Source organism: Lagenorhynchus albirostris, chromosome 3, assembly GCF_949774975.1.
Source record: "Lagenorhynchus albirostris chromosome 3, mLagAlb1.1, whole genome shotgun sequence".
Classification (NCBI taxonomy): domain Eukaryota; kingdom Metazoa; phylum Chordata; class Mammalia; order Artiodactyla; family Delphinidae; genus Lagenorhynchus; species Lagenorhynchus albirostris.
The window spans coordinates 166934575-166959809 of NC_083097.1; the positions used below are offsets into that span (position 1 = coordinate 166934575).

At 55.1% G+C, this 25235-nt stretch overlaps 4 protein-coding genes across 8 annotated transcripts in view; 1 reads left to right on the plus strand and 3 right to left on the minus strand.

The window, feature by feature from the left end:
* Window positions 1-101: 101 nt before the first annotated feature.
* Window positions 102-1639, minus strand: RPL36 (ribosomal protein L36). 2 transcript variants are annotated; one of them, XM_060145471.1, is made up of 4 exons: window positions 1499-1639; window positions 1224-1318; window positions 298-432; window positions 102-229 (listed from the first exon to the last, which is right to left on the minus strand). In XM_060145471.1, the coding sequence occupies exons 2-4, from the start codon at window positions 1314-1316 to the stop codon at window positions 140-142; spliced, it is 318 nt and encodes a 105-aa protein (XP_060001454.1). In that variant the 5' UTR covers window positions 1317-1318; window positions 1499-1639; the 3' UTR covers window positions 102-139. The 2 variants fall into 2 exon arrangements, with proteins under 2 accessions (XP_060001454.1, XP_060001455.1); XM_060145472.1 differs by having other exon boundaries at window positions 1430-1520.
* A 1016-nt stretch (window positions 1640-2655) lies between these two features.
* HSD11B1L (hydroxysteroid 11-beta dehydrogenase 1 like) lies at window positions 2656-7440 on the minus strand. 3 transcript variants are annotated; one of them, XM_060145467.1, is made up of 8 exons: window positions 6399-7440; window positions 5906-6025; window positions 5692-5822; window positions 4942-5053; window positions 4469-4560; window positions 4073-4166; window positions 3775-3940; window positions 2656-2809 (listed from the first exon to the last, which is right to left on the minus strand). In XM_060145467.1, the coding sequence occupies exons 1-8, from the start codon at window positions 6430-6432 to the stop codon at window positions 2791-2793; spliced, it is 768 nt and encodes a 255-aa protein (XP_060001450.1). In that variant the 5' UTR covers window positions 6433-7440; the 3' UTR covers window positions 2656-2790. The 3 variants fall into 3 exon arrangements, with proteins under 3 accessions (XP_060001450.1, XP_060001449.1, XP_060001451.1); XM_060145466.1 differs by lacking the exon at window positions 2656-2809 and adding an exon at window positions 3312-3673; XM_060145468.1 differs by lacking the exons at window positions 2656-2809; window positions 4469-4560; window positions 4942-5053 and adding an exon at window positions 3312-3673.
* Window positions 7441-8017: 577 nt separating this feature from the next.
* On the plus strand, window positions 8018-9852 carry MICOS13 (mitochondrial contact site and cristae organizing system subunit 13). Its single transcript, XM_060145469.1, has 4 exons — window positions 8018-8224; window positions 8918-9095; window positions 9292-9343; window positions 9629-9852. The coding sequence occupies exons 1-4, from the start codon at window positions 8196-8198 to the stop codon at window positions 9724-9726; spliced, it is 357 nt and encodes a 118-aa protein (XP_060001452.1). The 5' UTR covers window positions 8018-8195; the 3' UTR covers window positions 9727-9852.
* Window positions 9853-13464: 3612 nt separating this feature from the next.
* The window catches only part of SAFB (scaffold attachment factor B), a 34292-nt gene continuing 22521 nt past the window's right edge, over window positions 13465-25235 (minus strand). The window contains exons 10-21 of one of the 2 annotated variants that reach the window (XM_060145474.1): window positions 23962-24111; window positions 23802-23884; window positions 23347-23486; window positions 23103-23191; window positions 21415-21521; window positions 19240-19527; window positions 17962-18099; window positions 17480-17522; window positions 14803-14921; window positions 14387-14487; window positions 13937-14003; window positions 13465-13767 (exon numbers count right to left, since the gene is read on the minus strand). In XM_060145474.1, the coding sequence (XP_060001457.1) occupies window positions 13650-13767; window positions 13937-14003; window positions 14387-14487; window positions 14803-14921; window positions 17480-17522; window positions 17962-18099; window positions 19240-19527; window positions 21415-21521; window positions 23103-23191; window positions 23347-23486; window positions 23802-23884; window positions 23962-24111 (1443 nt within the window). In that variant the 3' untranslated portion in view covers window positions 13465-13649. Of the gene's footprint in view, window positions 13768-13936; window positions 14004-14386; window positions 14494-14802; window positions 14922-17479; window positions 17523-17961; window positions 18100-19239; window positions 19528-21414; window positions 21522-23102; window positions 23192-23346; window positions 23487-23801; window positions 23885-23961; window positions 24112-25235 lie in introns of both variants that reach the window. The other variant, XM_060145473.1, reaches the window with a different exon arrangement.

The window sequence follows — 25235 nt, forward strand, 5'->3', positions numbered from 1 at the left end:
TTTCTGTGCTCACCACCCTGCCTGTCACCAAGGTGCCCAGGGACACATGTGCCCCAGCAGATGGCACCCCCCCTTCGCACTGGCAGCACAGAAACCCCAAGTTTCTGGAAAAGTTTTATTGTGCACAGAGGGGAAGGGCTCAGTCCTTCTTGGCTGCCGCCTTCCTCATGGCGGCCAGGACATTGCTCAGCTCCTCTCTCTTCCTCTTGGCACGGATGTGTGTCCCCACCTGCCGGGCAAGGAGGGCCGTGAGCCTAAGCCCCAAGTCCCACCCCGGCCCTAACGGGTCCTACCTACCCTTTTCTTGATGAACTTGAGGGCCCGCTTGTCCTTGGAGACCTTGAGCAGCTCCATGGCCCGCCGCTCATAAGGGGCAAAGCCGCACACCTCCCGGATCATGTCCCGCACGAACTTGGTGTGCTTGGTGAGGCGCTGCGGGAGAAGGGAGGCGTCAGGGCGGGGCTCGGAGGGGGTCTCCGGGTGGAGTGTTGTATGTCTGCTAACAAGGGAAGCCCAAATCCTCCCCAGTCCCCAATCTTATCAACATTAAAGTGGCACGTCACACCCGGCCTTTGCACAGGGTGTTCCCCGGGCCCAGAACCCTCTCGCCCTGGACACAAGCTGGGCACCGTGGAGTCGGGGCCGCTTAATGAAGAAATATATAAACCCCCATGAGCCTACGACTCCTCAACCTGACACACAAGGAATCCGCTTTCCCTCCACATTCCAACCCCGATCCAGAAACCCTTCTACTCGGCAAACTCCTGCTCATGCGTCAAAATTCGCTCCCAATTCGCTCCTGCCCCAGCTTCCGAATCCACGGGCCAGGTGGGTCCCATTACTTAGCCCCGGCGGGCGTTCGCCGCGCAGGCGCGTAACCGGCATCTTCACTCTGCTCTGCGCAAGCCTGACACCCCCTTTCTTCCGTTTAAGACACCAGGGCTGGACTTCCCTGGTGGCGCAGTGGTTGAGAGTCCGCCTGCCTATGCAGGGGACACGGGTTCGTGCCCCGGGCCGGGAAGATCCCACATGCCGCAGAGTGGCTGGGCCCGTGAGCCATGGCCGCTGAGCCTGCGCGTCCGGAGCCTGTGCTCCGCAACGTGAGAGGCCACAACAGTGAGAGGCCCGCGTACCGCAAACAAACAAGACACCAGGGCTACCCACTGCCCAAGGCTCCCCACTGCCCTCGGGACGCGACTCCCGACGGCGCTCCCGGCACTCACCCCACGGCGGCGGCTGTGCCTCGGCTTGCTCACGTTCTTGGTCACCTTGTGGCCCTTGTTGAGGCCCACGGCCATGGGGTAGCGCAGAGCCATGGCTGCGGACAGGGGTGGGGAGAGAGGGGTGGAGGTGAGTCCCAGCTCGGTCCCCGCCGCCCGGAACCCCGCGCCTCGGCTCCCCCGGGCTTGCTCGCTGCACCCAACCATACCCCCGAGCTGCACTGGAGCCCCAAGGGTCCGGATGGCAGCTGATGGTACTCGCGCTGGGCTTCACTAACCTGCTGCTCCTTAATGGCTGCCGCGGCGGAAGGGCCTCAAACGCGCCGAACTCTGGGATTTCTACCGACCCGCGGGCGGCGCGGGCCAGAGAGGCAGGAATGTCGCGGGCTCCCCCTGGCGGCTGGAGGCGTCCCTGTGGGCCCCCTGAGCATGCGCGCTTATCCTCACGGGCCCAAACCAGTAGTCGGACCGGGTGGGCGTGGCTGTGGCTGCGGTGTCTCCCTCTGCGCGTGGGTTGAGAGGTGAAATCCAACCTGTGCCGCCAGCTGGCTGTCCCAGCGCCAGAGACTTCAGCTCCCACTACTCGAATTTCTCCATTTATAGAATGATGACAACAATAGTACCTATTCCAAACTGTTTGAGCAAGATATGATAACTGGCACAAACTAAAATTTCCACAATCGGAGAAATTGGTTTTACTATATATGAAGCCAAGCTCTGGGCTAGAGCTAAGGAAAGCGTTGTGATATAGTGCCCCCTGGTGGCACTTGATATAACTTGATGTAATTTTAGGTGCAGGGATAGGCGGCGTGGTGGGAACAAAAAAATATTCTTTTTTTCTGGTTTTTATCTTTCAATCCTATTTATTTCCAAGAGACAGTATGAATTTGAGGCTGGTCTGTTTGGGGTTAGCCCTTGGATCACCTGCTAATCTTGGAGGCTTGGACAGCCAACAGGAACTAGTTTTTTTTTTTTAAAAAACCATCTTTATTGGAGTATAGTTGCTTTACATTTTTGTGTTAGTTTCTGCTGTATAACAAAGTGAATCAGCTATACTTATATCCCCATAGCCCCCCCTTCCGTCTCCCTCCTACCCTCCCTATCCCACCCGTAGCTAGCTGTTTATAACATTGTTTCATTCTTCAAAACATTGTTTTGTTTTAATAACATTGCTTTCATTTAGTTTTTATCTTTACAGTTGCTTTTTCTTTATGCGAGCACTGCTGGTTTACCATTTTAAGGAAAGTGTCAATTTTTAATTCATTAATCTAAATACCAGTGATGTGCAGGTGCAGCCCACACGTTGCCTTAAAGAGGGACAGTCTGGTGTCAGAATCCCAGCTTCTGTCTCTGACTTCCCGTCTAAGTTTCCCCATCCATAAAATGGTAACAATGGTAGCACTAACCTCTGGTTGTGAAGATGTCATGAATGTCAAGTGCGTAGCGCCTGATGCAGGCTATCATTATTGGTGCACAAACCACGTTCTTCGTGCTGCAAATATAGCCTTTGGCCCACAATCGGTTACACTTCCTTCCATCCCTGACTTCCTGGATGACGTCCATCTGTCTCTCAGCCTCCGTTTCTCCACCTGTGAAATGAAGGTGAGAGTTCTGGCACCAATACACACGTCCCTCTTCACCTCCTGCCACCAGCAAACTGGAAGGACCAAGGAGTCTGAACAGATGTGCAAGGGAAGAAAGCTTTTTATTATCAAATGGGAGGCTGGATCCAGCCCAGAACACATTCTTTTCCTCTTCCCCCTCCTCAGACCCCACCATCAACTCGACAGCTTCGAGGGTTCCCCTGCTCGGGAAAATGGTTGGGGGATGCTCCGAGGCTGAGAGTGGAAAGAACAAATCAGGGACGCAGTGGTTTCAGGTCGCAAATAGAGAGGGTTCCAAGGGTGGCTCAGTAGTGTTGTGACCTGCTGGATGTGGCCAGGGCCCTGAGGCAAGTCACATAGCCTCTCTGAGCCTCAGTTTGCTCATCTGCAAAATGGAAGCAGCAATCATATCATCAATGACAGCTGAGAAGACTGAGGTAATTAATTGCCTTCCAAGTCCCTGACAAGATGCCGGGCACGCCCCGAGTTCTGACTGCTTTCAGGTGCTGGTAGTTTTTCTCAGGTTTACTTTTCTGTCTTGATGACTTTCTTTTGGCCCTTGGCCACCTGCTCAGAGGTGTCTGTCCGGGCTCCAGGACGATTGGCTGGAGGGTCTTCTTCTGGGAAGACGAAGGGGCATTAAGCCCAGGGGCTCAGGCAGCAGCGGGGGTCGTGATGTTGAGCTCCTGGCGGATGAACCAGGCCCTTGGCTGTGGCATCCAGCCGCGAAGCAGGCAGAGCAGATGGAAGCGCCACGGGTAGAAGACGCCGGAGGCACGCGTGGCGCTGCCACGAATCACAGCCAGGGCTGCCTTGGGCCCTGGGGCCGCCTTGGCCCTTGTGACGCCCCTGGGGACAGGAGGGTGAGGTGGGGACTGTGGCTACGGCTCAGCGGCCCCCCACACCCCCTCCCCGCTCAGCCTGGCCCCGGCTCGCGTCCTGGGCCTCACCTGACTCCCTCGGCGGCCGAGGCGCGATCCTGGAGGCCCAGGACGCACATGGTGATGGCGACGTTCACGTCCTGCACATCCAGCTCCCGCCGGAGAGAGCCAAAGAAGCTATCCAGCGCGAACTTGGCCGCCGAGTAGGGGCTGGAGAAGGACGTGGGCACGCGGCCTGGGGGCGCGGGAGGGCAGTGGCTGAGCGGCCACACGCCGCTGCTCCTCCTCCGGGAAGCCTTCCTGCCCGCTCCAGGCTCGCCCCCATCGGCCCCATGGCTTCCCCACTCCCCGCCCCGCGTACACGCACCTAGCAACGAGGACACCACCACCAGGGAGCCCTTGCTGTCAGTCAGACTCGGCAGCGCCAACGAAGTCAGTTGCACGTAACTCAGGAAATTCACCTGTAGGTGGCGACTGCGAGTCACCGGGCGGAGGAGGAACCGAAGGCCAGAAGGGGCAGGGGCGGAGCCTAGAGCCTGGGGGCGGGGCCTTGGTATGTAGGGGCGGGGCTCGAGGACCGGGGCAGAGTTCCGAATGGACGAGGGGGAACACCAGCCTGGGGCGGAGCCAAGGTCAAGAGGGCGGAGCCTAGAACCAGGAAAGTTGGGGTCTGGAGCTGGGAAGGGCAGGGTCCGAGAGGGGAATGGTGAGAGGGTGGAGTCTGGCGGGAGGGCGGAACCGGGGCCGCGGAGGGGCGGAGAACCTGCATGAGCCATCGTGTCGCCTGGGCGCTGCGGCCCCGCGTGCCTGCTGGGGCGGCGCCGAGGTGGTTCATCACCAGGTAGTCCAGCCCTCCTGGCCCGGAGAGGCCCATCAGCCCGGAGCTGTCCTTAAGGCTCCGCCCCCCGCGCCGTACGAGACACCACCCATAGCCCTGCCCCCTGAACTAGCGATGCTCCGGCCAGAGCATTGACACAATGAGCTCTGACCCAGGTAGCGCCCCAACTAAGATCAAAGAGACCCCGCCCTACTCCCTAACCAGGCTTCATCCCTGATCTAATGAGGCCCGGTCCAGAGTTCCACCCACTGGATGTCATAAGGCGCCACCCCTAGCCTTGCCCCCGGACCCATAAATCTCCGCCCTCAGACGGCCGTTACTACCACACCCCCGCCCCAATTTGGGTCGTGCCCCTAAGGCCTAGGCCAAGGTCCCAGACTCCAGGCCCCGCCCCTCACCCAGCTTGTCCTGCGCAAACTGCACCACGCGCTCGGGCACCTCAGGGGAGGCCATGTCCGCAGCGATGTAGAAGACCTTGGGAGCGCCCAGCTTCCGGCAGTTCCCTACCACCTGGGGGGGGCCAGAGCTGCCCGTGGGCCCCTCCACCCCAGCTGGCCCCCCTCCACCTGCCGGCCCTAAAGGGGCCCCAGCCTGAAGCCCCCTCCCCTGCTATGAGCCTCAGGTTCCATTCAACATCATGTCTGAAGCGTTACCACTGGGGTAGCAAACTGGCAGCCCATGGGCCAGAATAGGGGACATTTTGCTTGTTCAACCATCAACATTTAAAACGCAGATTTCAAATAAATCTTGAGATTTCTGGCCTCTTGAAATTTTGTAAGGTTCATCCCCAGGAGCTGCACATTTCCTTGAAATAACACTGGGCTGTTGCTAAGAAGGGTCTACCCAACCCGCTTTTGAACTTGAGAACCCTAGCTATCCACACAGCCTTTGGTTACTATCAGTACTCCTATTTAGTGAGGAACAGTCCTTGCTTTACAACTGTCTTACTGATGCAACCCCACATCACAACCCAGGAGAAGGTCCTTTTATTGTCTCTGATTTACAAATGAGGAAACTAAGCCTCAGAGAGATTAAGTGACTTACCCAAGGCCACACAGGAAGCCTGAATGTTTGCAGGGATTCAAACCCAGGCCCTGTTCCCCGCCCCCCCCCCCCCCACCAATTAAACTTGAGATGGAGTGTCTCACCTTCTGCAGGAGAGCCTCGGTGTGGGCAGTGAGCACCAGGTGGGAGCCCAGGCGCGCGTAGTGATATGCCAGCTCCTCCCCGATGCCCACGCTGGCTCCAGTCAGCAGCACACGGGCTCCCTGGAGGCTGGCTGGCAGCGAGTAGGGGTGGTCAGCTTGGGGGATGGAGAGGACAGCCAGAACGTTCCTCCCACCCCCACCCCCAGGCGCTCACCTGGGTCAAAGTTGTCATCCCAATAATAGGCAAAGAACAGGGCTCCCAGCCCCACGAGCAGCAGCACCTTCATGGCCCTCCCTGGGTCTGCAGCGGGAGAGAGGGGGGGCCGGCACAGGCCTGGCCCACAGTCGCACCCCAGTCACACCCATTTCCCCAACGGCGTCTTTGTTCGAAGAGCCAGCGGTGATGCCCCTGGCCCTGACCCCTCTTCTCCATCTGCAGAGCCACCACCTGGTCCAGGTCATCATCTAGCTCACCTGAACCACTGCAGCCATCTTCTTCCCCTACTGAAAACCCTGCCCGTTTCACTTAGAACAAAAGCCTTGGTGACCAAAAAGGGTCTGCTTGGACCAGCCCCTCTTGTATTCCCAAATACAACCCAACAGCTTGCTCTTTCAAGTCTTGGCTGGAAAAATCACCTCCTCAGAGGGCACTTCCCTGGCCTCCTCCTCTAAAGCACCTCTGTTCCTGGTCACCCCCTCTCTCTTACCTGTAGAACTTTTCTCCTTCTCAGCACTTGTCATCCCCTGAAATCATCTTGATGATTTGTTACCTGTTCAGGATCCCTCTCTCCCCTTAGACTCAGCTCCATGAGGGCAGAAAGGAAATGGAAACCTGCTTCTGTTTTGCTCCCTTTTGGATCTTCCGTGCCCTGAACTGCCAGACATGCAGTAGGTACTCAACAGATAGACTGACCCAGAGTGATATGAGGAATGTGGGAGGTGAGAGGTGGGGGAGCCCAGAAAGATAACTCTGTCTGGAGACACCCAGAAGGAATCGGACACTCAGGACTGGCTTGGAGATGGAGGTGCCCGTGTCATCAGGGTTAAGATGTGACTTCAGCTGGGGGAGCCGATTTACTTGTTCCAGGGAGAAGGTGAAAGATAAAAACAGGCCAGGTGATTAAAGTTAAGGGGGTCATGGATCTCCCCTGAAAAGGGCACAAGCCCATTACATCTTAGGGTTTCTATCCTCTGAGCTGCATGGGGCAAAGAGGAAAGGCCATAGGGATCTTTGTCCAAAAACATCTGAGATGTCCCTTCCTGTTCCAAACCCTCCCAGGGCTCACCACTGCCCCAGATGGAGACCACACCCTCCTCACCTCAGCCCACGAGACCCAGCAGGTCTGGCCTCGGCTCTCTGTCCATCCTCATCTTCCCCACTTCCTATCCATGAATCTATCAGTTCTCAGAAAAGTGAACTCCTCGCCCTAACCCAGTCACGCCAGCGTCCCCTCAGCAGGGAACACTCTCCCACCTCTCCCCACTTCCAGGGAAAGCCCTGAAGCCCCACAGCTCAACATTCTCCTCAAACTGGCCCTGACCATAGTTCCCTCGCAGGGGTTGGCTGGCAGGCTGGGTGGGTGAGTGGGCGGAGAGATGAATGGATGGATGAAACAGCCAGGCTCTGAAGGGGGAGGAAAGGAGGAAACCCGATCCTCGCAGAACCCACCGGCCCCCTGACCTCGCCGGGCCTCAGTTTCCCCTCTGGACAAAGGGGGCGTGCGACTCACTGCACTCTCCCAATCGCGAACTCACCCACTCAGGGCTCAGTTTCTCCCGCTGTCCAGCGGGGCTGGGGTCCGGGCCTGGGAGTCACGCGTGCGCCCCGCTGCCCTCACTTCACCACTGCGTCCGCCAGTCTCCGACCGCGCCCCCTCCCGTAGGGTCTGAGTCACGCGACTCCGAGCCCACCTCCTCGGGGGGAGGGGCTATACTGTGGGGACTCCGCGCCCAGGCGTTGCCGGGCAACAGCCTCCCGCCTAGCTCTCCTCTGGCCTCAACCACGGACCTGATCACGTGACTAAAGGCCCGCCTTTCTCGTACAAATCAGCCCTCATGTTGCCGTGACAACCAGCTTCCAGGCACTCTCTTCCTGTGCCTGGGCCCTTAGTCCCCCGCGCCGGCGCGGGAGACGACATCTTGTGGGTCCCCCTCAGGCCCCACTCTTGTCACCCGATTCCTCTTTCCCTCACGTCACGAGGGCCGTGCCGCCCCCGACTGCATTTCCCAGGAGGCTTGGCGGCTAAACGAGCCGTCCGGCGCCTCACGTGACTTGCCGACTACTTTTCCCAGACAGCTTTGCGGCGGCTGGGCCCTGAGGACTAAGCTTCGCACGGTTGTTTCGCAGTGGGACCGCAACCTCTTTCTGTTGTTTCGGTGCCGAGACTCCGACTCCCGGAGGCCTTTGCGGCTGACAAGAGACTACGCCTCCCAGAGGCCTCTGCGACGCCGCGACCGGAAGTGACGGGCGAGCCGAGTGTCCTTGCGCGCGGAGCGGAGCGGTCATGGTATCCGGAGTGTGGTCGCTGATGAGGTTCGTGGGGCCACCAGGAGGGCCCCAAGCCCCCAAGAATGTTCCCTTCTGCGAGCACCCTCCATCTGGTTTGCTCCCGATCGGCTTTTCGCCGCCCGTAGTGTCAGGTCTCCCGTGTCTGTCCAGACAGGGTGGAGCTTCTCGCCCCCCTCCCGCTTCCTAGCGAGTCCGTGCCTTTCCCACTCTGTACCCGAGATCCCTCCGAGCCTCAGCTGCCCACTCTGTAATATGGGAGTGCCGCACGCCTTTGTTGGGAGGTTAATGCGCACCCAGAGCTGCGTATGACAGGAAATGACCAGGGACACTTAGAAAACCCCCGCGGGTTCCTCGCGGAGCATCCCTCGGGGCTGGAAGGTAGAAGGTGGTCAGGAGTCTTAAGTCTTCACTGTTCCCTGCCCTCTGCGGGATCTTGAGTGACACTGTTTCTCTCCAGGCTTCAGTTTACCAGTTAAATGGAGCTGAGTATCCCTGCACGCCTTAGATTAAGTGCTGTGGGTCAGGCACGCCTCTGGGCTCCCAAAATGCCCTGTGCTTCTCGCATTAGCTGCCTGGCTTCAGGTGTGTCACTCTTTGGACTGTGGGCACGCCCCTCCCCCTAGGGGTCTAACCCTCACCCCCATACCCGCGGGCCTAGACCCGGGAGGTGGCCAGCAGAATCTGCTGAGCTGCTGTGGTTCCTTTCTCTGCCTGCAGGTTCCTCATCAAGGGCAGTGTGGCTGGGGGCGCTGTCTACCTGGTGTACGACCAGGAGCTGCTGGGGCCCAGCGACAAGAGCCAGGCGGTCCTTCAGAAAGCTGAGGAGGTGGTCCCCACCGCCGTGTACCAGTTCAGCCAGTACGTGTGCGAGCAGACAGGCCTGAAGATACCCCAGGTACTCCGAGCTTGGATTGAGGCTACGGCTCTGCGGGAGCAGGGGCGTCAGCTCGGGTGGTCTTTGATCCCCGGTCCCTCCAGCCCTGCTTGGCTTTCTCCACACTGGGGCATGTGCTGCTCTCCCTGCCTGTGAGGGAGGTGCGGGCTGCCAGGCCTTCCCCTTTCACCAGCCCCTTCTTCCCCTCTCTTCCCAGCTCCCAGCCCCTCCAAAGTTTAACTTTCACATCCGCGAGTCCTGGAATTCAGGTAGGCCTTGGTCCGTCTGCTTGCAGGAGAGTGGCCCCAGATATTCCCACCTCCCTTCCTGGCCATGCCTTTCCACCACTCTCCTTCCTGCTCTGTGTGCACCTGCTGCCCCCGCCTCCCCGCCCCGCTGCCCCCAACGGATCTGAAAGAGAAAAGGGAGTGGAGATTCCAGGGAGGTGGGAGCAATATGTGGCCTCCACCTGTTTCCCTGCATGGAATTGACAGAGCCGGAAGTGGTGCCTCTCAAACTCTCTGCTGAAAGCGCTGGGCCCTCCTTCCCCACAGGCATCATCACGGTGATGTCCGCTCTGTCCGTGGCCCCCTCCAAAGCCTGGGAGTACTCCAAGGAGGGCTGGGAATACCTGAAGGAGCGAACCAAGTAGCCTGTCAAGAGGAAGCTGCCTGCCCCAGGCGGGAACAGGGGCCAGGGCGCCATGGACGCCAGACTGGGACCCCACTCCTAGGGCAGCTCCCGGCCTTGCCGGCCCAATAAAGGACTTGGAAGTGTTCCCCGATCTGTGTGCTGGCCCCCGGGGCGTGGGCTTCTGGCTCCTGGGGGCTCTTCAGGGCCTGACCTTGACCGAAGGCCAAGGTTCACCCCTTTGTATCTGGGCCCTGCCCACTGGTGGGCCCTCGACCTTGTATGGTGAGTGGGAGCAGACCACTGCCCTGGGGCTCAGGGCCCATCTGGGTCTGGGGTCTTCTCAGTTCTTGGAGGGCTGAGCACAGGGTGGGGCAATCTGGGGGTAAGGGCTGGTCTACACAGCTGCGAGCCCCCAGAGCCACTGATTGTCCTGCTCGGCTCACTGATCTGCCCGCCTAATCTAGTCCCTGTCCTCTTGCCCTCACCTGGTTTCCACTCTCATTCCACCCTCTCCCCACAACCTGGGGATTCCTGGGGAGCACAGACCTGGCGGTCATGGCCGTGCAGGGAGTCTCCCTGGCCCACAAGGGCCCTGTTTTCCAGATGTTCCCTGCTCCCCTGGGAAGCCTTCTCTGACACCCGCGGTGTCAGCTGCTTGGTGACCTAAATGTCTCTGTCCAGCTGGAGCTCTGGGGAGGGTGGGCCCTTCAGATGCTCCCTGTGAGATCCCCAGCACCCAGTCACAGAGCATCCCACCATGGTGATGGCAGGAGGAAACCTCTGCCCCAGACAGGGTAGGAGGTGGGCTTGGGTGGGAGCCAATGACTGGCCCAGGAAGCTACCCTGGGAACAGGGAGGAGGCCTGGGTAATGGTGCCCCGAGCTGGCACAGGGTCCTCTGTTCCCAAGAGTTCGGAGTTCATGTCAGTTGGTTTAGGGAATAGAACTCACCCAGGGACATGACTCAGGAGGGGACGGCACTGTTACAGATGAGGGAAGCAGAGACCAGAGGCCGGGGCATTTCCCAGGCTCGCCTGGGAGCAGAAGCCAGCACGTGTCCATCCATCCATCTGGCCAGGGAGGAGTGGGGAGGGCAGGGTGGTGCTTGGGGAGGGAGAGCCCTGAGTGACCTGTGCCACCCTGGTCTCCAGGTGGGGTCTCCCATGTCCTGTGTGTCACCTGAAAGCCACCTGGGCCCCTGTGGAGGTGGGAGCAGGTCTATGATGAGGGTGGGATGGGTGGGGCCTGGGGCCATCCTTGATCCTCTGCTGCCGAGGAGGGAGCTGGTGCTGGCCATTTCGGAGGCTGAGGGCACATCCTGAGTTCAAGGACAAGCCCTGTGAGCTGTCCCAGCCTGACTCTCCGTCCACAGAGCCCTTCCAGCAGCCTCGTGGGCCCATTTTTTACAGATGGAGAATACAGGAGGGGTTTGTGCTCAGGGCGCAGGGAGCTGGGGTGGTGCCATGTGCTCCACGAGGCTCCCTGAAGCCTCAAAGGAAGCCAGTCTTTGAGCTGCCCTGGGGACATGGGTGTGTGTGTGTGTGCACGCGCGCGCGTTTTCTAGCACTGAAACCAGCCTATGGTCACTGGCCCAGGGTTGGCCATGGGCTCTGCTTGACCCCATGGCTTTCCCGCTGTCCACACAGACCAAGCTGACAGCCTGGAGACCAGTGCTGCTCTTGCCTCTGTGTCTCCTCATCCAGTCAGACCCCTATTCCTCTCCATCGACTTGTATTTGTTGCCAGTGATCACCTCCCTGCTGACCCCACCTCCGGGCCTGCCCCCTTCCATCTGTTCCCGAGACCATGTCTGATGACGTCACCCCCTGTTCAAACACCTGCAGCTCCCCCTGCCCTCCCTGTGAGCCCAGACTCCTCAGGGGCCCTGCCTCCCCTCAGTCCTTGGATATGCCAGCCCAGTGGCCCTCAGTTCCCAGAACACAGCTGGCTTTCCCGCCAGCTTTTGCCCACAACTTTGCAGCCCCTCATTAGGCCATCCTTCCTCTGTTCATCCTGCCCCCAGCTGAGATGCCCCCCTCATTTGGGAAGCCTCCTCTGTCCCCTTCCTCAAGTGCCCTCTCTGGGCTTCCTCAGTGCCCTGTGGGTGCCCCATCACAGCGCCCAACACCTTGGGGCAGATTTCCACAGCTTGGCATCGCTGATATCGGGAAGGATAAATCCATGTTGGGGCCACCCCAGGGACCGGGTGTTGAGCAGCATCCCTGCCTCCAACCCCCAAAATGCCAGCGGTGCCTCCTTACCCACCACGTATGACAACCGCAAATGTCTCCTGGTGCTGCCAGTTGTCTTCGCGGGACAGAATCACCTCGTGGTTGGACGTCCAACATGGGTCTCAGTGGGCTGAAATCCAGGTGTGGGCATGGCCGGTTCCTTCTGGACGCTGGGAAGAATCCGTTTCCTGCCTTTCCCAGCTCCTAGAGGCCACTGTGATCCTTGGCTGGCGTCCCTTCCTCTGTCCTCACAGCCAGCAGTGTGGTCTTCCGCTGTCGTGTCCCCTTCTTGCCCTTCTCCCTATTTCCCTTACAAGGACCCACCTGGGTAACCCCAGATACCATATGAAGGTTCTTAATTTAATCCTGTCTGCAGGTCCCTCTTGCCACGTGCGGTATAAATTTACAGGGATTAGGAGGGGGATGTGCCTGGCCTGGTGGAGGAGGTGTATTCAGCCAATAGGTGGAAAGGCCTGGTCCTGTGTCTGTCTTCCCTTGTCTGGGCCCTGGTGGGACAGGGGCCCGGTTAGCCTTGGTTGTTGGTACATCTCAGCCTTCAGACAGGGCCAGACCCTTCTTGAGTGTGAGATAGAGCCAAGAGGCAGGCCTCTGAGCACTGTTCCCAATAGGGGGGCCTGCCCCCAGCTCCATCCATACAGACCCAGGGCCCCTAGAGACAAGGAACACAGCTGACCTGGGGAGGTGGCACTGTCCCACCAAGCCACCCCTGGAGTCCAGGCAGCACTTGAACCCTGAACACACCTGCATCTTATGTGGGGCGAGACCCCCCGCCCCGACTCCGACTCCTCTGTCCCGGCAACTCTCCTTCCACTCCGGCCCCTGCCACTCCCCGAGGTGGACTTCATCACCTGGTGGACTTCATCACCTGGTGTCCAACAGCTCTTCTGCTCCTCTCACGGCACACGTGGTCATCTCTCCTCCCCACGAGGATGCAATCCCACTCACGAGGTCCCTAGAGGAGTCAGATTCAAAGACAGAAAGTAGGTGGTGGGGGCCAGGGGGCTGGGGACTGAGTGTTTGATGGGGACAGAGTTTTAGTTTGGGAAGAAAGAAAAGTTCTGGAGATGGACGGTGGGGATGGTTGTATGACGCTGAGAATGTACATAATGCCACTGAACTCTACCCTTAAATGGTTAAAATGGTCAATTTCATGTTACGTGTATTTTACCACACAAAACCCACAAAACAGCCCGTTCAGCAAGGGTGTCATACATGGAGGCAAAATGTGGGCGATTGGAACAAACATCTGAGGTATGTCACAAGGCCCATGAGGAAGGCCAGACAGGCTGAGACACACGACCCAGACGGGTCCTATGAACTCCGGGCCTGGGCTCACGCAGGCTGGAAGGGGTGTGCTGCTGGCAAAGTGCTTCTGGAAAACCCAACAGTCCCCAAAAGCTGCCCCTTTCCATCCTCCTTCCCTGAAAGAAGAGCTGTGGCTTAGCACTTATGAGTATAATTTCATTTTACTTAAAGACGTGAAAATAAAAAGACACGACGCTTTAAATAAAGGGTATGTGAACAGAAACACATTTATTACAAAAAAACCAAAAAAAACCAAAAAACAAATTCACATTGTATTGAGCTACAATATGGCAGCAGATAAAAAAAAAATTATTGTACACAGTTTAAGGGAACTCTTAACAGAACATATTCTTGTTGCCACGTGACATAACACAGGAGCCCAAGCACTTAGTAGCGGCGAGTGAAGCGGGCGTCGTTGGGTCGGCTCCCCCGGTTCTGGCCCCCGAAGCCGCCACGAGGGATCACGTGGCCCCGAGAGGCCCCCCCGGGGGCAAAGCTGCCGCGCCTGAAACAAAGGCAAATTATTTTTATTTTTCACTCAGTGGGCTCTGCCCTGTGCCTGTGCTCTCTGGGGCCTCCTTCCTTTTAGCAGCAGTGACACCCGCCCAAGCACACAGCACCTTCACTGACGCGAGCCCACAAGCAAAGACAAGACCGGTGACAATGCGCCTTACCCTGACATGCCTCCCCGGTTCATCATGTGACCTGGCCCCGAGTGACCAGACATACTTCTCTCACCGCCTGGAAAACAAGGAACACTTTTCACACAGTGCCTCCAGGCACAGGACATCAAGTTCAGAGGACACGGGGCTCAGACAACTCCAGTCCCTTTCTTGAGCCACAGGTCCGTCCGTGGAGGATGTGTGAGCACACGGATTGCACATACCCACTCTCCTTGCTAAGTTACGGTGAAGAGGAGCTACGGCACCTGTGGCACACCTCCTGTGCCACACCTCACCCACTCACCCACCCAGGCCGTAAGGAGCAAGGCCACACGCTAGGGAGAGCAGAGAAAGTTGCTCCCGCCCTCACGAGCAGTGCCCGACGTACAGCAGGGGCAACCCCAGCTTCCCGGATGCTTCTCCACTGAGACAGATGCGCCTTGGCCAAGGGCCAGTCCTCACCTTGCCACCTCCTATGGTCCCTGTCCATCATGCCTCCGTCAGCAGCGCCCTGCCACGCACGGTCATCCTCCATTCTTCGGCTGTGGTCCCCCCACTCACGTCTGCCCCTTGGAGAAAGACATCTCTGATTTGGATTGCCCCCACCTCTGCCCTCCAGGAGAGCAATGGCACTGGGTTTGAGAGGGTGCGTTTAGCACTTTGTGACCCCAGCCTTTTGAGCAACGGGGGCTGCGGGGGAACGGAAGTGGCACTCGATCCGATGCTGCTCAGAGAACTCAGAGGCAGCCTGGGCCGTGGCGAGTGCGCTGGGCCCGCACTCAGCTTATGCCCAAGACCAGGGGTCCTCAGCCAGACACACCAATCCTGCCAGCTGGGTGAGAGGCCCCGATGGGCACCATGGGACGTAAGACACAAACCTGGGGGGAGGAGGCAGCCCCCGGCCCTCGCTCATCCTCTTGTCAGAGCTGTATCCGCCCCACCCATCACGGGAATCCCGTCCGTGGCGCTCTGGTCCTCCGTGGCGTTCGGGGTAATGCTGGACGTTAAAGGGTCAAAACGAAAGAAGGCCTCAGTACAACCCTGGATCCCAGGGCCTTTGGAGCAACAAGTTAATAATGACAAGGACGATGACTCAGACAGGAGCCCCTGCAGGCCCAAGACGGTGCCGGCAGGCCTTCTTTACAGTCTGGGGCCACACAGAACCTTTCAGCTGGCACAACACAGCCGCACCCCCGAAGGCTGCTCAAGGCCTGGGGAGGAGCAGTGCTCACGGAGCCCAAGACCAAATTAGGTTCTCCCTAATCAGAAGGCAGAGATTCAGGCACCAATGGACTGAAGCGTGCTGGGGCTGAGCGACTGCCCCACACCAGGAATGGATCACGCTGTGCCAGGTGCCTGTGCTCAGAATATTATCAGGGAGCCCCCAGAGCAGAAGAGCCACCAGGGATCCTTTGACATGATTCACTCCGGGGCCTGGCATCCTGTCCTGCTTTGTCCAGACACGACTCCTTGGCAGCCCAGCGGCTTACTCAGTGGCAATGGCCACGTGAACTGCTTGGCCGGCACAGACCCCAGGAGGATGAAAGAGAACACCTCATACTCTAGCCCCTTTCCCTTCAACCCAAGCCCGTCCCTGCCGGCTGCAAGAAGGCCCAGGCTGACTTTCATGGAGCTGGCGAGGTGGCTCTGGCTCCACAGCCCTGTTCTCTTGTTGTTCCACAAACCTGATCTGTGGCTTTGGGGCTTTTGCCCCAGGACTATGGTCTAACTGAGAAGGAAGGAGAAAGGCGTCCTGGTAACGAAGCCCCTTGGGGTCCCGCTCCAGCGGCCCTGTCCCCGTCTGCATCCACGGGAATCTCCTGGGCCAGGGCAGGTACACGGTGGCTCCACATGGGAGCCCTGACTTCGTGGCCCTCGGCGCACTGGGCAGCACCACTGCCTGCTCCCCACGGCTGCTCGTCCCCAAATGTGTGCCCACACCGCCCTAAACACAACAAAAGGGGGTCTATCTTACAAGATGGACAAAATAGAACATTGTTCCTTCAAGGGGCAAAATCACAAGACAACGTGTCCAGGAAAGTCAGTGCTGGCAAATGTAACAAGGGCTCTCAAACGGGATTCCGGAAGTAGTTCTACGAACAACCTTCAAAGTGCACTGACTTTAAAAAAATTATAGCTCATGCTTTACACAGCTTCATTTAATTTTGGACAAACATTTAAGAATGACCTTTTATCAATAGCCTTCTGAAGACTAATCAGACAAACACTGAAAGGATAGAAGTTCATCTCAGCAAGACCTAGTTATTTAAAGCCCATTCCCATCTCTCCCTGGTGTTTTAAAATTTAACCAACATTCTCCTGTCTAACAATCCACCCACCCACGGACCAGTCCAACAAGGCCCTGAGGCCTGTGCTGGTTTTCCCTTTCTGTGTCAGATGTCACCATTTGCCGTTCGGGGCAGCAGTTGTGTCTTACTTGTGATTATGGATGTGAGAACACAAACACTCCTCTCAGTCAGGAGAGCACTATCTAATCAGATGAGAATAGCTATCCATGATCAAGAGCAACACGGCAGGACTGGGCAAACACTTGCCGCAGACACGTATGTCATCTCATTTAACCCCCCACTCCACCTCACCCTCCCTCCCCTCCTTTCACAGCTGGAGAAACAGGCTCAGCAGAAGTGGTGGCACCGCGATGTGACCCTGGTCCTGATTCTGGAGCCTGGACATTTAACCACTGTGCTCAATGTCTCCACCAAAGGAAACCCATGACACTAGGGGTACATTTAGCTGCATGGGAGATTTATGCCTGGGAGCAGAGAAACAGGAATCCCGTGAGGGTCATGGAATTGCTCCTGAGGTGGCAGCGAACTCCTCAGATGCAGTCAAGGAGCTTAGCCATTCCCAGCCATGTTCTCAGGCATGGAGGGAGGATAGGACTGAATGTCGGTGCTGTAGTCAGGGAGAAGACCGACCCACGGGGCAGCGATTCTGCCAGAACGATGCCCTGACCACAACTTTCCCTCATCCCTCTGATTCTCCAAGGAAACCCACTAAGAAGTCAAGGCTCTTTGGGGAAGTTCTCAATCTAAATGTAAGATAGGAAAAAAGGAGAAAACTGAGCTTGTTTTCTAATGTGTTCATCCTGCAAAAAGAAAACGTGTGGGCCTGACTCAGTTGCTTCCCGAGGCTCAGCGGGGGCGGGTTAACCCTGCGACCATTGACACTCCAGGTGCACTCGGGCTCCGTGACACGAGGCATCGCGTCTAGTCAGTGCTGTGGGTCACAAGGCACTTCCCAACAGAGCCTGCCAGACTCATGCAAGGCTCTCAGCACTTTAGTACCGGTGTAGTCACTAAGGTGTATAGAACCTTAGGGTCAAAGCCAAACAAGGCTTCAGAATACTTGTTTGAATTTTGGGCCAGCACAAAGCACAAGCTATTCACACGGTCATCCCACAGAACATTGCAGGTGCCGTACTCCCTTACTCGTTCTTCCTCTAACTCAGGTGGAGGAGGAAGAAGGCAGACAAAGGGAAGAGAACCAACTGTACAGGGAAAACTGTGGCTACAATCACAGCTTCTGACTTACCTGTCCTTCTCTTTCTCCCATGATTGACCTTGAACCTTCTCTCCTGAAAAAAGCAATTTAAATGAAAGCATAAGGAGAAAGATAGGTTGGTTAAGACCCCAAACGGAAAACATTTCCACTTGAACCCAGGTAATTCACACACACTCTGCTGGTTCAAGTGGGCTGGCTACCTAGAAGCCTAGAGCCTAGAAGAGCCACTCGAGCTCTTTGTCATTAAGAATGAACCAGGACAGGGACTTCCCCGGTGGTCCATTGGTTAAGACTTTGCCTTCCAATGAAGGGGCCTAGGGTTTGATCCTTGGTTGGGGAGCTAAGAAAGATCCCATGGCTCGGGGCCGAAAAATGAAAATGTAAAACAGAAGCAATATTGTAACAAATTCAATAAAGATTTTAAAAATGATCCACATTAAAAAAAATAAAAAAGAAAAGAATAAACCAAGACAAAGAAAACATGCATCAAGCAAGCAGGGTCAGTGGCTGACCTGTCGACTGAGTGGTCAGGGTAGCGTCCCCGGTCCCTGTGGTCAAAGTCGTGGAAGCGGTCCTGGCGGTTGAAGTCAGAATGGTAACGCTCATCCAGGGCGGCCCGCTTAGCTTCTGGCCAGTAAGCATCATCTCGCCTAGGAGAGGAAGCAAGAAAGAGGACGTGCATTTCCCCCTCCAAATAGATTACCTTTGCGGAAGCTGGTAAACTTGACCCTCCCACTGCCCCTATCACTTCACAGAACAAGAAGGAACTTTATCATTAGCGCCCACATGAGCTGAGAGCGCCTGGAGGGATGACGTGGGATGTGACTGAAGGGCTCCATTCTCTCTTACCCCACATGCCCCTTGTCCCCCACAGAAAAGCTCAGGTCTCCCTGTAGGAGGGGATCAGTGAAGTGGGTGTCAGCAGATCCCCTCTGGGAACCTCTCACGGCCATGAGGGTCGGCCAGTCTACCAGGACAATTAGTACACTGCTGTCCTTTTATCCCAATGCAGACTTGACCCAGCAGACACCAGGTGGGGAGAACTTTCAGTAGCACTTGAAATGTACTGGTTCAAAAACATTTCTGGCTCTCCCCTCAGTATCTTGTAAAATGCATAAAAAGTCCTAAAACACCTTAAAGGCCCTTTACAGAAGTCTCAGTGATACATTACACAGGGACCTCTCTAACCCATGCCAGTAGAAAGAAGATTAAAACAAAGGAACAAACACACACCACCAGGCAGTCTCCCCCAAGACACCATGCATGTGGAAAAGCTCTGATAGGATCATTGCTAGGATTATCACCCCAGACTCCTGACAGCAAGACCTCAGGCCTTTCACTGGTGGTTAGCGTTTTAGTATTCGTATGGCACATCAGCATGTCTGGGGAATTAAAACCAATCTCATTAACAGAATGAACCAACACAAATTACTGCAATGATTACAAAACCTGGAAGGTGCCCAGAAGGAGGTGCTGGCCGCGTGCCCAGCCCCATGTGTTACGTGCTGCTCTGGGTGTCTGAACTCCTCCCTGGGGGAGGGGGCGGTGGTCTGTGCTGGGACCTGAACCTAATGATTTAATAAGCACCACTTTATCCAACCATTTCTCCACCGATCTCAAACTATCTCAGGTTCCCAGATGAAGTACAGAATACCAAATTTGACTGTAACAAGTACTTGTGCTTCCTTTTAAGTAAAAATCGTTGTGTTAACAGGACTCTGGGGACCACGGCACAATTCTAAACACCAGGGGCCACCTCAGGGGTGGCGGCTAGGAGTGGCGTGGCTTACCGCCCGTCGTCGTAGGGCCTCCGCACGGCGGGCCGCCGCTCCTGCTCATAGCGCAGCTCCTGTTGGCGCCGCAGCTCCTCGCGCTCGTGGTGTATGCGCTCCTGCTCGCGCCTGCGCTCGTGCTCCACGCGCATGCGCTCGCGCTCCAGCCGCTCGCGCTCCAGTCGCTCCCGCTCCAGGCGATGTCTGTGGAAAGCCAGCCTCTCGCGGGCGATGAGCAGCCGCTTGCGCTCCTCCCGCTCCAGCTGTGCCTGCATGCACTGCTCTCGCTCACTGCGCTCGCGCACCCTGGAGGCAAAGAGTAGAGGCTGCAATGGCCTAGGGGCCGCAGCAGCGCCCAGTACCGAGGTCCTCTCCCAGCAGGGGGGAGCTACGGATGGAGCCACGGCTCCGCCCCGGGGTGGGATGGGGGGCCCGGGCTGCAGATACATTTAGCAACAAGCAAGGGCCAGCGGCCGCTGGGTGGTGGACGCAGCCCGGCTGTGCAGGACCCCGCCAAGGCTGAGGGCACTGACAGCCCTGCTTTTGCAGGTGATACTGATGGTGCCCAGCGTGCTTCCCTCCAGTCTCCGTGTACAGCTGCCAGGTTGTCTCCTGTCTATCCTCTGCTCTGTGTTTAGACACATAATCATACCAGCAGAAATGTCTAATCTTGCCTTACTTTGTGTCTGCGTCTTAGAAAAAAATGGCTGCAGCTTCCTTGCTTTCAGGCACCATGTCCTGGACCCTGTGCGTCCCCACCTCTACAGATGTACGGCATGCTTTTGGGAAGGAGCCCATGGAGTGAGAGGCCACAGTTTACATGACCACTCGCAGACGTGGGCCTTCTGGTTGTTCCCAGCCTCAGGGAAATGGCCACCCCGCCCCACTTTCTTAGCACAGGTTCCTCTCAGGCAAGTTGGGGGAAGTGGCATTGCTCGGTCTGGAACACCAGGATTCAGAAGCCCATGCTACCTCGGGACCGCTCTCCAGGCTGCTGTGCCCCCCGGACAGGTCACTCCCACCACTACAAGCATCTGTCTCCCCCCACTGTAATTCAGATCAAAATAATAGATGGAAAACCAGTCTCACTGCTGTTTTCACCTGCATGTCCCTGATGCCTGGTGAGGCTGAACGACGTTTCATGTTTCATGACCATATGTACACAGCCCCTTCTGTCCATCTTCTATCGGGTTATTTTTTATCTATTTCAAAACACCTTTACCACCATCTGTCACACATCTTTGCACTTTCTCTTTGGTCTTTCATTGTATAGAAATTTTAATTTACTCTACCTCTCCTTTATAAATTTTCAGTCCTTTCAAAATCTCAAACTCATAAATATATTTACTTTTCCATTACACGGATAACTAATTTTTATGTTTTTCAGCCAGCAGTTTATGTTGACAATTTGTAGTGATGTGAGCCAGAGATCCAAAGGACTGTCCGAAGGCACAGCCAAGTGACCTGAAGCCATTCTGGGGCGAGCCCCGTCCTTTTCTCACTAGTGGGAAATGTCACTTTTATCATGTTAAACTCCCACACGCACATGGGTCAGTTCTACTCATTTGCTAATTACTTCACCAAAACCGCACTTTTTCTTTGCCCACTGCCGTTCCCTTTCCAGCACAAAGTTCTGTACGGCATACTACAGAAAACAGTGCTCCTGCCCCCTTTCTCAGTCTCATTCTGCTAGCCTTTTTACTAATGGTTCTTATTTTTTAAACTACATTTTTAATTTTTTTTCTTGATAGGAAACATTAACTGTCACTCAACGTGATCGACATCATTTCTGTTTAGTTTTTAAAAATTATGAGGACCTTGCCTTGGGCTTATTTAAGGATGAGGACCTCTCAGCTCTCTCATTGGGTCTGTCCCACTGTTTTTCCCTATTCACAGCTTCTGGAGCAAATTTGCTATGTTCTGTTAACTAGCACTACTGTCCCAGGAAAGCATTCCATCTCCCTGCCATTGCTACCTCCCAGAATCTTCAAAATATCTGCCTGAGAAAACAGTTTGAAAAAAGTCACAGAAGAAAGCCAGTGCACAGGAAGTCTGTGAACTAAAAGCCAAAGGAGCAGAGGTTTAAAGCAATATTCCACCCACAGGGGACTTGGAAAATATCCTCCCAGGACAGAGTTATCACCAGTCAACGGCAACACCCAAACCAGCCCACATTCCTGGATTCTGACTCACCTGCGGGACTCTGAGTCTCGTGACTTCCTCGACTCTTTGACTTTATCAAAGGACACAACAGACCGCTTCTCCCTGCTGGCCGATTTGCGATCCTGGCTCTTGGAAACCTGGTTCACCAAGAAACATTGAAAAGTTAAGGTAGAAACAACAACAGGAAGAATCAGGTGTGTCCAGGTCCAAGCATCCAAGATCAGAAGTGAAGATGAACGTTTAACGAAACAGATAACAAAGCCTTTCTCTCCTAAGGAACTTTATGTTTGCTTATCGTAATTCAGAGTCACAGACTGTCATTACCATTTAATGCTAAAATATGACTCGAGTTCTTTCACTAGTCAAATGGAAACGAGTATCTTACCAGAAACTTTTTGTAAGATAAAAAAGTATTTTTTTTCACTTTGTCTTTTGCGTCCCAAACACATGCTTTAATATTAAACATGTGGCGATGCCCAATTGAGACTGCTTTTGGTATGTTTGAGGATTCCTTATTTGTGCCGACTGCATTATTTTTTGAGATCTACCCGCCTCAGCCCTCAAATTCACACTTCCAATTTGCCATTCTACATCATATATTATAAAGTAAGGGGAAACCGCTCTAACACAGTAAAATATTTGCACAAACACAGGCAGACTGAAATGCCATAATAGAAATGTCAGCTTGCAAATAAATGGTCCACAACATTCAGAAGCTTAAACGGTTTATCTTCTGGGCAGCACAGGTTAACATGGCAGGCCTGAGGCTGGTGTTAGAGAACTTGGCATTCAGAGTGTCCCTAGTCAACAGTTAACTGGCAAAGGTGGTTCACTGTGCCCAGACCATGCAAACGATTTCTGCTGAAAACCTGCTCTCCTTCGGTACTTGCCTGGAGAGGGGCCTACGTGACCAGCCCCAGTAAAAACCCTGGGAGCTGAGGCTACAACGGGCCTCCCTGGGAAGAAGTATCACCCTCAAGTGGCTGCACTGTCGCTGTTGCGGGAGCCATCACGGGAGGGAGAACACAAAGGAGCCTGCAGGGTCCCCTCCAGACTCCCCACACCTGTCTTTCCCCGCCTGCCCAGCTGTGTATCCTCTCTGCATCACTGAAGCCAATCCTGACTGTGACTACAACTATGTGCTGAGTCCAGGGGGGCCCCCAGTGGATCTCAGAATGTGGATAGCCTTGGGGACCTGGACCCACATCCATCAAAGCTGTAAGCCTGTCAAAAGTTGAACGTATGAATATCAACAGCTACCCATGACCCCAGTGGCAGGCAGAGTGAAGTGGTAAGAACCTAAGACTGGCACTCTGTGGATTCCGTGTTCTGTGGAGCATCTGCAAGGAGTCAGAGTATGGACTGGCTGTAAAGGCGGGCCGGAAGGCTGGCTGGGTCACACAGGGGTTTAGGAATGCACGATGAGAGCTGCTGAAACTTCCAGACTGGCAAGGAAAATGGACTACTGTACCCTGATTCAGGCAAACAAAGCCAACCACTCCCATAACTAAATTTGAAAATTAGTTATAAAAGATGAAAAAGCAACAATTCTTATCATACAAACTATGAAGCAAAGCTTTTAAACTTTCCCATTTTTAATGTTCAAAAAAACCTACATTTTGAAAAGGCTGACAACTTTTCTCAAGCTCAAGAAGCCCCTAAAACACACATAGGAACGTCAGAGGAAATAACTACCCTAGGTGGGAAAGAACACTCACTCTGTCTTTGGATCCTGATGTTTTGACACTGATAACAGGTACACCTTTAGATTTATCCATCACCACAGTCCGCTCAGTTCCTCGACTTCCTACAGGAAGAAAGGAGCAAGATAAGAAGCGGCACCTCCAAATGAGGAACAACACTCAACTCCATAGAAAACAAATGTAGTTTGTGTTGCCAACTAACCACACCAGCTAGGAAGAGAACACAAGGTGAAATCTCCCATACCCACTGGTCAGCTACCTGATTTTGTGGTTCGAGATCGTTCTGAAGGGCCAGGTTTCTGATCATCCTGATCTTTGCTCTTTTCTCCACTTCCATCTTCACTCTTTTTAGCATCATCTTTTCTGTCGGGCTTCTCTTCTCTCTTAAGGTTTGCAGATCTAAAAATAACACCCCAGACACAAGTGGGTGAGAAGAGATATTCAGGGAAAAAAGCCAGCGATGATGACAGGACTCTTGCAATGAGCACCAAGTGATGAGGAGGCTGCCTCTAAGGCATCAACAGGATGGGGAACAAGGAGCCTGCCAAGGGACTGGAGTCATCTCCCAGGACTAGTGGTGAAACCGTCCTCAACGAATGCAAAAAAGTAAAGGGGGCGAGGGCCTCACAGCCTTCCCCATCCGTGGAAAACGTGAAGGACGTGAAATGAAGAAAAGGGTCACCTTGGCCACAATCCCCTCGGGAAGAGTAATACCTGTCAGCATTGCTAGACTTCTCTTTTTTCCCCTCCCCTTCTCTTTTGTCAGAAGTTTTCTTCCCAGCAGGTTCATTTTTTGCCTGAAAAAGAGAATCAGGTGGAAGTATTACCTTATTTCCTAACATGGTCACATCCCGGGAAGAAAACAGTCCCTTACTTTTTCCACTGAGATCATCTTCCCGTGGAGCTCTGTTTTGTGCAGGTGGTTAATGCATTTTGTGGCCTCTTCCGCGGTGGACATGGTAACAAAGCCGTAGCAGCGAGCTCCAGGACTCCGGGCGTTGGTCACAACCTTGGCGCCCACCACCTTGAAGGAAAGCACACAAATATGGCTCGGACACGAAGCCCACCCACAGATCCCGACACTGCGGTTCATGCTGCGCCCCCCTGCCCCCCACCAGAGACACTGAGGACAGGTGGACAAGTAGCAGGTAGAGGCTGGTGAGGGTAATGCTCCTGTCTGGCTGCTCCTCCTCCATCCTGCCTGCTCCTCTAGGGCACCAGGATGACAGTGTGGACGACAGAGAAAGTGAAGCAGAAGGCAGAGTCCGGCCAGCATGCCGTTAACACTATGTAAAATTTGTAAAGCAACGTTTCTGAATGTGCAGTCGTCTACATGGCCAGTGACGTAGGAAAACACATCTACAGAAGGAGCGACAGGACAGGTTCATAAAGAGCGCTCTGTAATGAAAAGCCCATCCTACTACTAACAAAAATTCAAGGAGATGTTTCAGGCACTACAGATACATCCTTATATGCTACTTAACTCTCCCAACAACCTCAGTAAGCTGAAGTTAGGAACACCCTTTTATGGCAGAAGGCACCACAGCTCAGGAGAGGTCCCACTGGAACCAGTGGCCATGGCCAGTATTCAGACTCACTGTGCCACATGGAGTCTTACCCCCAAAGGAAGGTTTCAGAGTGGTCTGGTCCCTTATTCGAGCCAGCAATGAACCCAAGACACTGCAGGCTCCAGGCTGACACTTCCCTGCTGAGAGCAGCCATCTGCTTTGAGGGCCACAGCAGAATCAAGAAAAGGTTCCCACCTTGTATTATTGAGGCCCAGGGAGTCGTGAGTCATTTTGAGAAACATGTCAAGTTTAGTCTTCCTTGTTAGCTCCTGAACGTCAACAACCAAGGTAAATGACGTTGGTTTTCTCAGTTATCATTGCTGAACCCTTACTACGAACACGAGCCTGTGCTAAGTCTCACTTGGCCAAGGCTGACTGAGAGACAAGGAGGCACAGGTGCAGCGGTTTATCTGGAAGTGAGTCCAGGAAGCATAGGGAGGAAGGGGGAGAGGGAGGGGGAGAATGAGGAGGGACTAAAGGTAACACACGAGGGACTGCAGTTGGCACCCAGGCGGGGAGGTGGCCCACCTGGGCATCACGGCCACCCCTGCCGGGCTGAGGACGGAGGGAGACAGGCAGG

What these genes read in the sequence shown, in the direction of transcription:
- MICOS13 (XM_060145469.1), top strand. Translation starts at nt 8,196, where the DNA reads ATGGTATCCGGAGTGTGGTCGCTGATGAG. An exon ending in GGAGTGTGGTCGCTGATGAG is followed by an intron (nt 8,225 to 8,917) that starts GTTCGTGGGGCC and finishes CTCTGCCTGCAG; the next exon opens with GTTCCTCATCAAGGGCAGTG. An exon ending in CCGCGAGTCCTGGAATTCAG is followed by an intron (nt 9,344 to 9,628) that starts GTAGGCCTTGGT and finishes CCTTCCCCACAG; the next exon opens with GCATCATCACGGTGATGTCC.
- RPL36 (XM_060145471.1), bottom strand. Translation starts at nt 1,316, where the DNA reads ATGGCTCTGCGCTACCCCATGGCCGTGGGCCTCAACAAGGGCCACAAG. An exon ending in GGCACAGCCGCCGCCGTGGG is followed by an intron (nt 433 to 1,223) that starts GTGAGTGCCGGG and finishes CTTCTCCCGCAG; the next exon opens with CGCCTCACCAAGCACACCAA. An exon ending in TCAAGTTCATCAAGAAAAGG is followed by an intron (nt 230 to 297) that starts GTAGGTAGGACC and finishes CTTGCCCGGCAG; the next exon opens with GTGGGGACACACATCCGTGC.
- HSD11B1L (XM_060145466.1), bottom strand. Translation starts at nt 6,432, where the DNA reads ATGACAAGTGCTGAGAAGGAGAAAAGTTCTACAG. An exon ending in GGATGACAACTTTGACCCAG is followed by an intron (nt 5,823 to 5,905) that starts GTGAGCGCCTGG and finishes ACTCGCTGCCAG; the next exon opens with CCAGCCTCCAGGGAGCCCGT. An exon ending in TCGGCCGCCGAGGGAGTCAG is followed by an intron (nt 3,674 to 3,774) that starts GTGAGGCCCAGG and finishes TCCTGTCCCCAG; the next exon opens with GGGCGTCACAAGGGCCAAGG.